The sequence below is a fragment of the Microcaecilia unicolor genome, chromosome 4, assembly GCF_901765095.1.
Source record: "Microcaecilia unicolor chromosome 4, aMicUni1.1, whole genome shotgun sequence".
Classification (NCBI taxonomy): domain Eukaryota; kingdom Metazoa; phylum Chordata; class Amphibia; order Gymnophiona; family Siphonopidae; genus Microcaecilia; species Microcaecilia unicolor.
Genome location: NC_044034.1, coordinates 43,673,996 through 43,687,930, shown reverse-complemented (window position 1 = coordinate 43,687,930; position 13,935 = coordinate 43,673,996). Strand labels below are relative to the sequence as shown.

General features: G+C 49.0%; 1 protein-coding gene across 1 annotated transcript in view; it reads right to left on the bottom strand.

Annotated features, from left to right (window-relative positions):
• Nucleotides 1-13,935, bottom strand: part of CEP295 (centrosomal protein 295) — a 178,294-nt gene that overhangs the window by 99,066 nt on the left and 65,293 nt on the right. The window contains exon 11 of the mRNA XM_030200190.1: nucleotides 1,513-1,707. Within this exon, the coding sequence (XP_030056050.1) occupies nucleotides 1,513-1,707 (195 nt within the window). The remainder of the gene's footprint in view (nucleotides 1-1,512; nucleotides 1,708-13,935) is intronic.

Sequence of the window (13,935 nt, the reverse complement as noted above, 5' to 3'; positions counted from 1 at the left end):
GAAGGGAAGGAGGGAAACCCAAAGCCCCAAAAGGGAAAAATATGGTGCTAGACTGCCTGACTTGAAGCTCCCTGGCAGAGGCCATGAGGGTTGCTGGGATCCAGGAGCACTGGGCGCTAGACCAGGCTCAACCAGAGCCATGACCGACCCTTGCTCCCCGCCCTACAAAGTGGTGCATGGCATAAAACTCCAGCGGACATCAGGTCATAGACACCACTGCTACAGGAGCAAGCCGGAGTGGGAAATACATATGTCCCCCGACTAGGGAGCAGAGGAAAGCAATGAAGACGACACTGCAAAATGGCGGCGGCTGCAAAGAGTACCACAGAATGCGCCGTATTCCCGCACCAAAAATGGCACAAGAGCACCAACGGCAGCCACAAAGAAAAGACCAAGGGTGGATCAAACCATTCCAATGATGCCTTGCTGCTCGTTAAACAAAACAGAGCTTAACAATCTTTGCTGAGGACAGGCAAAATGCAGACAATAGGAACTGAAAAAGGAACACTCACCACTGACCTGCAAATCAAGGAGTCAGTTGCTGCTGATTCAGATGCATGAAGCAGCATCCACACACTCTCATAAAAATTCACAGCCATACAGACTAGTGAAGTGTTTGTTTTTTCCTTTTTTTTGTGTGTGTGAGGATGAAGCCATAAAGGAAAATGGCTAGAGAGGTGGGAAAGGGGCTTGGGGTGACCAGGTGTAATCCCTAAAGGTGGCACAACTCAGTCACACACCCCTCAGCTCTACTAAACTGGGGAACCCAGAATAGGAGCTGCAACCAGATGAGGCCAGGAGCTTGTGAGAAACCGTCCATTCGTCTGCTGAAGATAGAGAATACTGAATGGCCAGGGAGCACAGCATCCTATAAGATAGCGCTCTCTATCTCCACCTGCTGGTAGATGGACACAACCCACACGTCTCTGGATTCATCTGCTGCTGATGCTAAGGAAAAGACCTTTCACGGCTGCCATTAACAGTTACTGCTGTTTTTTAAACTTTTTTTCTTCTTTTTGGTGGTGGTGGTGGGATCTGTACTGTGCAGCTCGCAAGTCTTGCAAAACCAGTAGAAGAGTTCAAGTACCACGTGTTTCACTCAGAGTTGTTCAATGGTGGCAGTATTGAGCATTTGTCAAGCCCAGCCCTAAAGCCAGATGCTGGCACCTACATAAAGATATGTGTTTAAGATAAAACTCCTGATTTTCTTATGTATTCCACACAGAAGCTCTGTTTTATGTACAGCACATCATCAGATTTACATTGGCAAGGGACACATTTATGCCATTTTGCTTAAATGTAAGCATACCATCTGAAAAATTTCAGCATTAACATAAGGGTCACAAGATAAGACAAAGAATACAATTATAATCTCCCAACTCTGGAATGAAAATGAGAGAATAGACTGTAGGTATATGGTAAAAGAGTCATTTAGTCTGTCAAAAAAATGAAATTCTCAGTCTAGCATTAATAATGAATCAATTTAGATGTTATCTTAAAAACTCAATTTACCTTCTGCTCTGTTTCCTCATTTTGGTGCAGTACAGGCTCCATATTCATTTGCACCTGATCATCCATTTCTCTTTCCTTATTTTTCTGCATCTGTAGCTGCAGCTCCAAGTACTCAGCCTCTAAACTTAGCTTCTCCAATTCCAGTTGCTGAAGCAAAGCCAACTGTTGCTGCTTTTGTTGCTCTATAGTCTCCAGCTATTAAATAAGCATCACTGTTACAACACATTTGCAAATACCACAGGCACAAGGAAAAAAACAAGTGTGAGCTAAATCTAAAAGTCTCTAGGTCTGCCACCCTGACAGGGGCCTAGTGCTTATGGCAAGGCTCGACAAACCCCAGGTGCCAGATCACCCTGGCGACTAAAAAAAAAAAAAAAAATCAAACCTGGCGCCTAAGGTGTGCAGGCTGAGCCCAAACACCCTCTCCCGCTTCTTACCCTTCCCCTCCCTCCCCCACTGTGCCAAACCAGACTCCTTCACCAGCTGCAGCAACTATAAAACATGCTGTATGCATCCAGCACCAGAACTGTTCCCTCTGCCACGCCACGCCCTTCCCCCGCTGATGTAACTTCCTGTTTGCTCGGGGGCAGGACATGGCAGAGAAAAGGTTCCGGGGCTGGCTGCAGACAGCAAAGGAGACAGGTTTGGAAGTGCTGCAAGCGGGAGGGGAAGAAGCAGGAGAGGAGTTTGGGCCCAAAGGGGGAAGGGGAGTAAGTAAAGATGCTGGATCCTTAGGAGGGAGAAAGGTAAAATTATGTCTTACCTGATAATTTTCTTCCCTTTACTTACAGCAGATGCATCCAGAAGCTGGTGGGTTGTGTCCATCTACCAGCAGATGGAGATAGTGAATGATACATACCTGTAGCAGGTGTTCTCCGAGGACAGCAGGCTGATTGTTCTCACGACTGGGGTGACGTCCGCGGCAGCCCCCACCAACCGGAAAAAAGCTTCGCGGGACGGTCGGCACGCAGGGCACGCCCACCGCGCATGCGCGGCCGTCTTCCCGCCCGTGCGCAACCGCTCCCGCCAGTTGAATGACTAGCAAAAGATGAAACACACAACTCCAAAGGGGAGGAGGGAGGGTAGGTGAGAACAATCAGCCTGCTGTCCTCGGAGAACACCTGCTACAGGTATGTATCATTCACTTTCTCCGAGGACAAGCAGGCTGCTTGTTCTCACGACTGGGGTATCCCTAGCTCTCAGGCTCACTCAAAACAAGAACCCAGGTCAATTGAACCTCGCAACGGCGAGGGCATAACAGAAATTGACCTACGAAGAACAACTAACTGAGAGTGCAGCCTGACCAGAATAAATTCGGGTCCTGGAGGGTGGAGTTGGATTTACACCCCAAACAGATTCTGCAGCACCGACTGCCCGAACCGACTGTCGCGTCGGGTATCCTGCTGGAGGCAGTAATGTGATGTGAATGTGTGGACAGATGACCACGTCGCAGCCTTGCAAATCTCTTCAATAGTGGCTGACTTCAAGTGGGCCACCGACGCTGCCATGGCTCTAACACTATGAGCCGTGACATGACCCTCAAGAGCCAGCCCAGCCTGGGCGTAAGTGAAGGAAATGCAATCTGCTAGCCAATTGGAGATGGTGCGTTTCCCAACAGCGACCCCTAGCCTGTTAGGATCGAAAGAAACAAACAATTGGGCGGACTGTCTGTGGGGCTGTGTCCGCTCCAAGTAGAAGGCCAATGCTCTCTTGCAGTCCAATGTGTGCAACTGACGTTCAGCAGGGCGGGTATGCGGCCTGGGGAAGAATGTTGGCAAGACAATTGACTGGTTAAGATGGAACTCTGACACCACCTTTGGCAGGAACTTGGGGTGGGTGCGGAGCACTACTCTGTTGTGATGAAATTTGGTATACGGAGCATGAGCTACCAGGGCTTGAAGCTCACTGACCCTACGAGCTGAAGTAACTGCCACCAAGAAAATGACCTTCCAGGTCAAGTACTTCAGATGGCAGGAATTCAGCAGCTCAAAAGGAGGTTTCATCAGCTGGGTGAGGACGACGTTGAGATCCCATGACACTGTAGGAGGCTTGATAGGGGGCTTTGACAAAAGCAAGCCTCGCATGAATCGAACGACTAAAGGCTCTCCAGAGATGGCTTTACCCTCCACACGATAATGGTAAGCACTAATCGCACTAAGGTGATTCCTTACTGAGTTGGTCTTGAGGCCAGACTCTGATAAGTGCAGAAGGTATTCAAGCAGGTTCTGTGCAGGGCAAGAACGAGGTTCTAGGGCCTTGCTCTCACACCAAACGACAAACCTCCTCCACTTGAAAAAGTAACTCTTTTTAGTGGAATCCTTCCTAGAGGCAAGCAGGACCCGGGAGACACCCTCCGACAGACCCAACGCAGCGAAGTCTACGCCCTCAACATCCAGGCCGTGAGAGCCAGGGATTGAAGGTTGGGGTGCAGCAACGCTCCGTCGTTCTGCGAAATGAGAGTCGGAAAACACTCCAATCTCCACGGTTCTTCTGAGGACAACTCCAGAAGAAGAGGGAACCAGATCTGACGGGGCCAAAAGGGCGCTATCAGAATCATGGTGCCGTGGTCTTGCTTGAGCTTCAGTAAGGTCTTCCCCACCAAAGGTATGGGAGGATAAGCATACAGGAGGCCGGTCCCCCAATGAAGGAGAAAGGCATCTGACGCTAGCCTGCCGTGTGTCTGAAGTCTGGAACAGAACAGAGGCAGCTTGTGGTTGGTCTGAGAGGCGAAAAGATCCACCGAGGGGGTGCCCCACTCTCGGAAGATCTTGCGTACCACTCTGGAATGGAGCGACCACTCGTGCGGTTGCATGACTCTGCTCAGTCTGTCGGCCAGACTGTTGTTTACGCCTGCCAGGTACGTGGCTTGGAGGAGCATGCCAAACCGGCACGCCCAATGCCACATCCCGACGGCTTCCTGACACAGGGGGCGAGATCCGGTGCCCCCCTGCTTGTTGACGTAATACATTGCAACCTGATTGTCTGTCCGAATTTGGATAATTTGGTAGGACAGCCGATCTCTGAAAGCCTTCAGTGCGTTCCAGATCGCTCGGAGCTCCAGGAGGTTGATCTGCAGATCCTTTTCCTGGAGGGACCACAGACCCTGGGTGTGAAGCCCATCGACATGAGCTCCCCACCCCAGGCGAGATGCATCCGTCGTCAGCACTTTCGTGGGCTGCGGAATTTGGAATGGACGTCCCAGGGTCAAATTGGCCCGGATGGTCCACCAGAGCAGTGAAGTGCGGCAACTGGTGGAGAGGCGGATGACATCTTCTAGATTCCCGGTGGCTTGAAACCACTGGGAAGCTAGGGTCCATTGAGCAGATCTCATGTGAAGACGAGCCATGGGAGTCACATGAACTGTGGAGGCCATATGACCCAGAAGTCTCAACATCTGCCGAACTGTGATCTGCTGAGACGCTCTGGTCTGCGAAGCCAGGGCCAAGAGATTGGTGGCCCTCGCTTCGGGAAGGTAGGCCTGAGCCGTCTGGGTATTCAGCAGCGCTCCTATGAATTCCAGAGACTGAGTTGGCTGGAGATGGGACTTTGGGTAATTTATCACAAACCCCAGCAGCTCCAGAAGTTGAATAGTGCACTGCATGGACCGGAGGGCTCCTGCCTCCGAGGTGCTCTTGACCAGCCAATCGTCGAGATATGGGAACACGTGCACTCCCAGCTTGCGTAGATACGCCGCCACCACCACGAGGCACTTTGTAAACACTCGTGGGGCAGAGGCGAGCCCAAAGGGCAGCACACAATACTGAAAGTGCCGTGCGCCCAGGCGGAATCTGAGATACTGTCTGTGAGCTGGCAGTATCGGGATGTGAGTGTATGCGTCCTTCAAATCCAGGGAACATAGCCAATCGTTTTTCTGAATCATTGGCAGAAGGGTGCCCAAGGAAAGCATCCTGAACTTTTCTTTGACCAGGAATTTGTTCAGGCCTCTCAGGTCTAGGATGGGACGCATCCCCCCTGTTTTCTTTTCCACAAGGAAGTACCTGGAATAGAATCCCTGCCCTTCCTGCCCGGGTGGTACGGGCTCGACCGCATTGGCGCTGAGAAGGGCGGAGAGTTCCTCTGCAAGTACCTGCTTGTGATGGGAGCTGAAAGACTGAGCTCCCGGAGGACAATTTGGAGGCAGGGAGGCCAAATTCAGGGCGTATCCGCACCGCACTATTTAGAGAACCCACTGGTCGGAGGTTACGAGAGGCCACCTTTGGTGAAAAAATTTTAACCTCCCTCCGACCGGCAGATCGTCCGGTACGGACACTTGTAGGGCGGCTATGTTCCCGTGGATCCAGTCAAAAGCCCGTCCCCGGCTTTTGCTGTGGAGGCGCAGGGGGCTGCTTAGGCGCACGCTGTTGACGAGAACGAGCGCGCTGGGGCTGTCCCTGTGCCTGACGAGGCCTTCGGGCCGGCTGGTTGTACCTACGCTTCGCGAAAGAATAGGGTGCAGCCTGCCGGGCCCGGGAAAAACGTCCACCTGTGGAGGCGGGTGCTGAAGGCGTCCGGTGGGAGAGCTTGTCGAGAGCGGTTTCCCGCTGATGCAGTTGGTCCACCATCTGCTCGACCTTCTCACCAAAAATGTTATCCCCCCGGCAAGGGACGTCGGCCAGTCTCTGCTGGGTGCGGTTGTCCAGGTCAGAGGCACGCAGCCATGAGAGCCTGCGCATCACTATCCCTTGGGCCGCAGCACGAGATGCCACGTCACAGGTGTCATATATACCCCTGGACAGGAACTTTCTGCACGCCTTCAGCTGCCTGACCACCTCCTGATAAGGCCTGGACTGCTCCGGCGGGAGCTTCTCGACCAGGTCCGCCAGTTGTTGCACATTGGTCCGCATGTGAATGCTCATATAGAGCAGGTATGACTGGATGCGGGTCACGAGCATGGAGGATTGGTAGGCCTTCCTCCCAAACGAGTCCAGAGTGCGAGACTCCCGCCCCGGGGGCGCCGAGGCGGTATCCCTCGAACTCCGTGCCCTCTTGAGAGCAGAATCCACGACCGCCGAGTCATGGGGCAATTGTGGCCGCATTAGCTCTGGGTCAGAGTGGATCCTGTACTGGGACTCTGCTTTCTTGGGAATGGTGGGGTTAGTTAATGGTCGCACCCAGTTCCGAAGCAGCGTCTCCTTAAGGACATTGTGCAGCGGCACCGTGGAGGACTCTCTAGGTGGTGATGGATAGTCGAGGACCTCGAGCATCTCGGCCCTCGGCTCTTCCACAGAGACCACGGGAAAGGGAATGGTAATAGACATATCCCGCACAAAGGAGGCAAAGGAGAGACTCTCGGGAGGTGAGAGTTTCCTCTCCGGTGAAGGCGTGGGGTCCGAGGGAAGGCCCGTAGACTCCTCTGAGGAGAAATATCTAGGGTCCTCCTCTTCCCCCCACGAGTCCTCATCCTCGGTGTCGGACATAAGCTCATGTAGCTGAGTCCTGAACCGGGCCCGGCTCGACGTCGAGGCACCAGGGTCTCGGTGTCGTCGAGCGGTGGACTCCCGCGCCGGCGGGGACGGAGCTCCCTCCATCGACGTCGACGGGGACTCCACCTGCGTGGCGGTCGAGACCGGCACCGCAAGCAGCGGCGGTGTCGACGGCCCCGGCGCCGGGCTAGAGCTCGCCGGCGCCACAGTCATCGGCGCCGAGGGCGCAAGCACCCCCGGCGCCGGCACAGCCTGGCGCATCAGCCCTTCCAGGATCCCCGGAAGGATGGCTCTGAGGCACTCGTCCAGGCCCGCTGCCGAGAAAGGCGGTGGGGCCGGTAGGGGTGTCGGTGCCCGAATCTGGTGGGAGCCAGGAGACTGCACCGAGGTGCCGGGACCCTGTTGCGTCGGCACCTCTATCACCGACGGGGATCTCTCCTCTCGATGGAGACGCTTCGGCGTCGACTCCTCTCCGATGTGCATCGAGGGCGACCGGTGACGGCGCTTCTTATCCTTCGTCCGATGCCCGTCACCGGCGCCGGGAGGCATGGAGGAGGAGGATGACGATCCCCCTCGGTCTCGAGGAACCGGGTCAGACAGGGTTCGGTCCCGTGGGCCATGGGCTGAGGGAGTGACCGGGGCCGACTGCCCACGCGGCCTCTCACCTCTACCCTCACCGGAGGACCGGCGGGCCGACGGGACCTGTTCTCCTGGGGTCGATGCCATCGGTGCCGATGTCTCGGGCATCGATACCGGTACCGAAGGACCGGGCGTCGATACCGATGCCGTCGAGGTCGACGTCGAGGGGCCGGCGCAAGTTCCAAAAATACGGTCCCGTTGAACTTGCCTCGCAACCTGAGTCCGTTTCCGGAGACCGAGACACAGGGGACAAGACTTGAAATTGTGCTCCGGCCCGAGGCACTGGAGGCACAAAGCGTGGGTGTCGGTCTGCGAGATGGGCCGGCCGCACCGACCACACTTTTTAAATCCACTCGGGACCTTCGAGGACATCGACGGAAAAATCGCGTCGGCGAAATTAAAGTCGTCGATGGTGGCGGAAATCACACCTCGAAAATGAAAACCGACCGTGCGACCACCAGGCCGCAACGCAACGTCCCCGCTGGAAGCGAGGGAAAATGGGAGCGCGTGCTCCTTTTTTTTTTTTTTTAAAGAAAAGAAAAGTGGAGCGCGCGGCAGTTAATTAAATATAAAAGAAATTAAAAGAGGTTCGCGTAAACGCGACGGTTTTTCCGGGGCTGAAACAGAGAGAGCGGCACAGGCACGACTCTCTCCAGGCGCGGAAAAAAAGGAACTGGCGGGAGCGGTCGCGCACGGGCGGGAAGACGGCCGCGCATGCGCGGTGGGCGTGCCCTGCGTGCCGACCGTCCCGCGAAGCTTTTTTCCGGTTGGTGGGGGCTGCCGCGGACGTCACCCAGTCGTGAGAACAAGCAGCCTGCTTGTCCTCGGAGAAAGAGACTACTAGACTGAAGATAGTGATACTAGATGACCAGCCCACTCAGCAGTCAGTATATGTCGCATCACAAAGCAGAAGAAAAAAAAAAAAAACAGGCAACAACAAACAGAGAACCTTCCTCATCAACCATACTCCAAGACAAGCCAAAACACCACCAAAAAACATGGTGCAAGTTGCCCTACAAAACAAAATCCCTCGAAGAGGGAAAGACTTGTAAATGCATCCATGTACTGCTTTGTCTGCGTTTGTCATTCATTTTTCTCTCGAAAACAATGTCTCCAAAGGACCTAGCGAAAAGATGAAAGTACAGCAACAGAGGCCCCAGAAACAAACACACACACACACAGCGCAGAACCTAGCGGCAGAAAAGGGAGGGATCCTGGATTCATCTGCTGTGAGTAAAAGAAAGAAAATTATCAGGTAGCTTCTGGACTTATTGGGGGAGGGGTCAGAAAAGATGCTAGACTGGTAGGGGAAGGGGGTAACTGACAATCTGGACCTGCAGCAAGGAAGAACGAATGGGCAGAGAAGCTAGATGCACAGAGGTAAGGACACATGCTGTACTGGGTACTGAGGGGGGCGAAAGAGAATAGAAGGGAAAGAGAGATGCCAACCAGTAGAAAGATAGAAGGGAGAGATGATGGAGGGGAGAAAGATGTACAGATACTAAACCAAGTCAGAAAAACAGGAAATATGCTGGGCCATGTTGGGCGGGGAAGGTAGAATAAAAGAAGCTGCTGGACTCGGAGAGGGAGAGGGAAAAGGCCACGGACACAGAAGGAAAATACTGGACATGGGGGCAACACAGGGTCAGGGAGACAGGGGTGATATTGGACACGGGGGATAAGGACAAGAGCGGTGGATGCTGAACAAGACAGGGGCAGGGATACAGAATGGAGATGGGCAGGGCAAGGGAGTTGCTGAACATGGAGGCAGCATAGGGGCAGAGACACTTTGGGAAGATGAATAACAGATATGGAGAAAGAAGAAATATTATATGGACAGAATACCCTGGAAAGAAAGCTAAGAGAAAGTAGAGGAAAGTAGAAACTAGAGATGGGACCAATATAATTATGAAAAAGAAAATCAATGACTAGACAACAAAGGTAGAACAATAATTTTATTTCTTGTTATTAGAAAATTCGGTTTTTGGAATGTACAGCTGCCAGAACTGGTATCAGATATGGCCAAGGCCCAAGGCAGAAATATGGGAGGAAACCTCAAAACTCTGTACCAGGCTATGCTTCCTCAGGTTCAGGCAGACTTTGGCTCCATCTAGCCAAAGAGTCATGTACAACTGCCTTGGTTGCACCTTGCTCCTAACACTATGCCTGGCATCTGGTATCTTTATATTTAAATCCACTAATGGAGCCAGAAAAAGGATATGCGTACTTCTAAAATCTATCAATTACAGAACTCCTTTTATTTCATGTTAGCGTGGTATTGCTTAATTGCTATCTTAGAAAAATGGAGGAAAAGCCTCAAGTAACCTTAAGTGACTCCATTATTCACAGCTCAACGGCTTTCAACTTTACGAAGTACTCACTCATCATTGGCATAAAAACCTCCATAGATTCTTATCGTCTCTTTAATCTTCTTAATGCTTTTTTGAAAATTTTGTTAATTTCTTGACAAACAGAAACTTATCTTTCCAGTGGCACAGTCTCTTTTTTCTGGCCGTGGAAAGATAAGTTTCTGTTTATTAAGAAATTAACAAAATTTAAAAAAAATTTCCAAAAAACATTAAGAAGTAAGATTAGAGAGACTATAAGAATCTATGGAGGTTTTTATGCCAATGATGAGAGTTAGTGCTCCGTAAAGTCAAAAGCCGTTGAAATGTGAATAACAGAGTCACTTGAGGTTACTTGAGGCTTTTCCTCCATTTTTCTAAGACAGCAATTAAGCAATACCACACTAACATGAAATAAAAGGATTTCTGTAATTGATATCTTTATATTTTATACAGGGGGGAAACGAATCTCTCTCTTTCTCTGGTGGTGGTCTACATACAAGGTCCTACTTCTTCAGATTTCAGTTTAATTTCTGTCTACATATTTCTATTTCGTGGTAATTTATTCTGTTTTTAATTTATTTTTTTTACTTATTTATAGCAATTTCAAACAAATATTCCAAATATAACCACTCCTACCATAAATACAGGGAAAATTTCCACAGAGGAAAGAAACTATTTCAATAAGAAATAATACATTAATATCCCTTCCTCAGGGCTCCATAAACGGGGGAGTGGAACACAAATTTAAGGAGTACAGAAAGAAGGCAATCTTAAATCAAGAAAAAGCCTAGGGTGGTAAATCAGCAAATACATATTTACATCAGCTGTCAGATACTACATTCTTACTAGAGATGTTTTTCAGCTCCAAAAGGGCTCTAAGTTGGTCTGGTACAAAAAATACATATTTGACCCCCAAATAACATATTTGGCATTGAGGTGGATAAGCCAAAATGCCAGTTTTGCTTTAACTTCTCACATCACCAGAAAACCTCTTCTCCTTTATTGTGTGGATTTGATAACTTCTGGATATATCCATATCCTTTTGCCCACAGAACCGAGACTGTTGATTTTGCAAATAAAGCCTTATACAGTAATTGCGTTTAAATCCTGTTCAAAGACGAATGAGACTAATAAAGTAGATCTTTCACTATTTCTGAAAAAGATTCTTCCAGAATCGTAGACAACTCTTTGTTATCCTCTTTCTTTGATGACGCTTGATTTTGGACCCCTGTCATCTCCTCCAAGGCATTTGGAAGAAAATAAAAATTCTATTAATTGGAGGACTAGCTTCCTGGGGTATCTTCAAATTTTCTAACAGGAATTCCTTAAGAAGTTTCAAAGGAGATAAAACTGGAGTCTTTGGAAAGTTTAACATGCAAAGATTGAGCCTTCTATTAAAGTTTTATAATTGTTCAATCTTACGGTGAACCAAATGTTTGTCGTTTAACAAAGTCTCCTTAGTATCTCTGACTTCAATTTGAAGTTGATTCACTTGATCAGCAGTATCTTTCTTCATGGACTCCAAAGACAATGAGAGTATCAACTTTACTCACAAGATTAACTACTTCTTGTGTAGATTTTTCCACTGTTGAGTCAAGCCTTTTGAGAACCTTCTCTAAAAGGTAGCCACCACTGGTGCTGCCTCTTTTGCAGATTCAATGCTCTTTCTCTGCAGACATCTCATCAGGTCTAGGCCCCTCCACACAACTCACTAAAGCAGCAAGTTCTGCCGCTGGAGCGAGCGAAGAAAGTTCCCAAGCACCTGCTGGACATTGTGTGGGGGGGAGGGGGCACAGGGGGGGGGGGGTGACAGTTGGTAGGGACAACAATGTGTTCATACCCAGCAAGCTGTGCGCCCTATCCGACAAACTTGCAGAAGGGACCTCCTCCTGCGGGAGTTGGATGGCATCTCTCTCCAAGCTTTGCTGGATAAGAGAGGAGGTGGTCGCTTGGAGGGGTACGGCTCTTATCACTTCTTTTCTTTTGATATGTGGCACAATTCTCAGAAGAAAATAAGAAAACGCCAGCAGAAAGGAACACACTGAAACACTCACGCTGCCATCTTGGCTACTCCCTTGCGGTTACTTATTTGTATTTATGGTATTTGTATTCTGTGTGCATGACCAAGGCTAGGTATTCTATTCGCCTGTATTTTCCATGTAACAATCTGTAGTAATTTGGCTTGTTTAGTTTTCCCAATACATACATTAATGATTTAGGACCCACAGTAATATTTAGAACACTGCCTTTTCATTAGGGTCCTTGTTTTGGAAGTTAGTGCAGCATGGTAATGTGCTCTGGGACTTGAGTGAATACACTTCACAATATGCCTGGTATTGAGAAGGTTTATATTGTGTTAGTGAGATTACACCAGGATCAGAAATGTCTGTGTGATGAGTTTTACAGGAAAAAATAGTGTTGCCTATATGAGGTGTGGGGGAGAGAAAAAAAAAGTGCTTCCCATGTGGGATGCTCGGAAGATTAAAAGAAAGTGTTAGCTGGGGAAGGAAAATAGAAGAGGATGTGTTGGTTGGATCTTTGCACCTAAATTGCCAGTGCTTGTGCTGTTTCTTGTTTTCTTCATTTGGATCCAACTGACAGTTTTGAAAGATTTTCTTTTGGCTACAATAGCCTCCCTTTCATCTCTTTTAAAAACATGGAATACATCTAATTTTGGCTTCCAAGATACTGAAGAGGGCTTTAAACTAGAACCCCCAGGGAAGTAAAAGCCCACATAGTAAAATAAGGTTCTGATCTAGAGGCTGTGATGGAAAAGGCCGATTTGGATTTAATGGCGGTCACAGAGTTATGTTTCACAGAGAACCATGACTGGGATATAGTTATACCGGGACTATCACCTGTTTAGGAAAGACAGGATAGGACAAAAGGGGAGTGGTATTATATGTTAAAGATAATATTAAAACCACACAATTGTAGGACCTACAGGGTAAGGAAGAGACACTGTAGGCCGATCTGGAAAGAGGGAATGGAAAATTTATTTACACTGGTGTGATATACAAGCCTCCTTCACAGAGAAAAAGTAGAGATTTAATTGAAGACAAGAACTGTGAAAAGGGAAGTACTACTAATAGGTGACTGTAATATGTCAGTGGCAGCCTGTCAGAACTGGTGAGTTGGGAGTTGATCAAGAGGGGTGCTAACAGAGACCAATTATGAGTTGACCTGAGTAGCGGCACTGTAAGCTGAGACAGACAAATGAGAGTGAAGGATGGCAGGCAAACTACTTGCTAGTAGAAGAAGCTATCCAAACAATGTCATGGATGAAACAAAACATGAACATTAACACAGGGATAAGTAGTGGAGAACCTTTCCCACTCAGTAATATAGCGGACCCCTTTGGTTGAGTAAGAGAGGAGCACCTGTATGTCCATAAGACAGGATAAACCAGAAACAAGGCTAGACCACAGAACCCTTAAGCACTGGTAAAACTCAACAAGACAGCCGAGTCCACTACCCAGGAAATAAGATCAGTGTTCCAGTCTAAGATATAGCCAACAGATAGTTTATAAGCTATCCAAGAGCATATGTTATGAAAGGTGGCTCACCATGGTAGGATAGATTTATTTTTATTTATTTTATTTTTGTTACATTTGTACCCCACTCATGTCAGGCTCAATGCGGATGAAGAACAGATCTTGACATCTTTTGTCATCTTGACAAAATAATCAAATCTTTCAAGAGCAGACTGAACATTGCTACTGCAGTGTCAACTATGCTAGCACGATCACTAATACACAAATGGTATGATTACCAGAGAACCTCAAATCTCCATCCAGCTCTAGAAATTGATTTCCAAATATAGAATCACAGCACTGCTTCATGCAGTTGAGAAACGTAGTTGTATCAAAGAGCAAAATAATGCAGATGAGACGAGCAGGTTGCTAGGACTCTTGTGCTGTCCAGTTGAATAGAATAACCGGGCAATACTGCTGCCATGGTACTCATGAGTCAACTGGAACTGTGGTAAGCCAGCGGGAAGTGTAACTGCCATA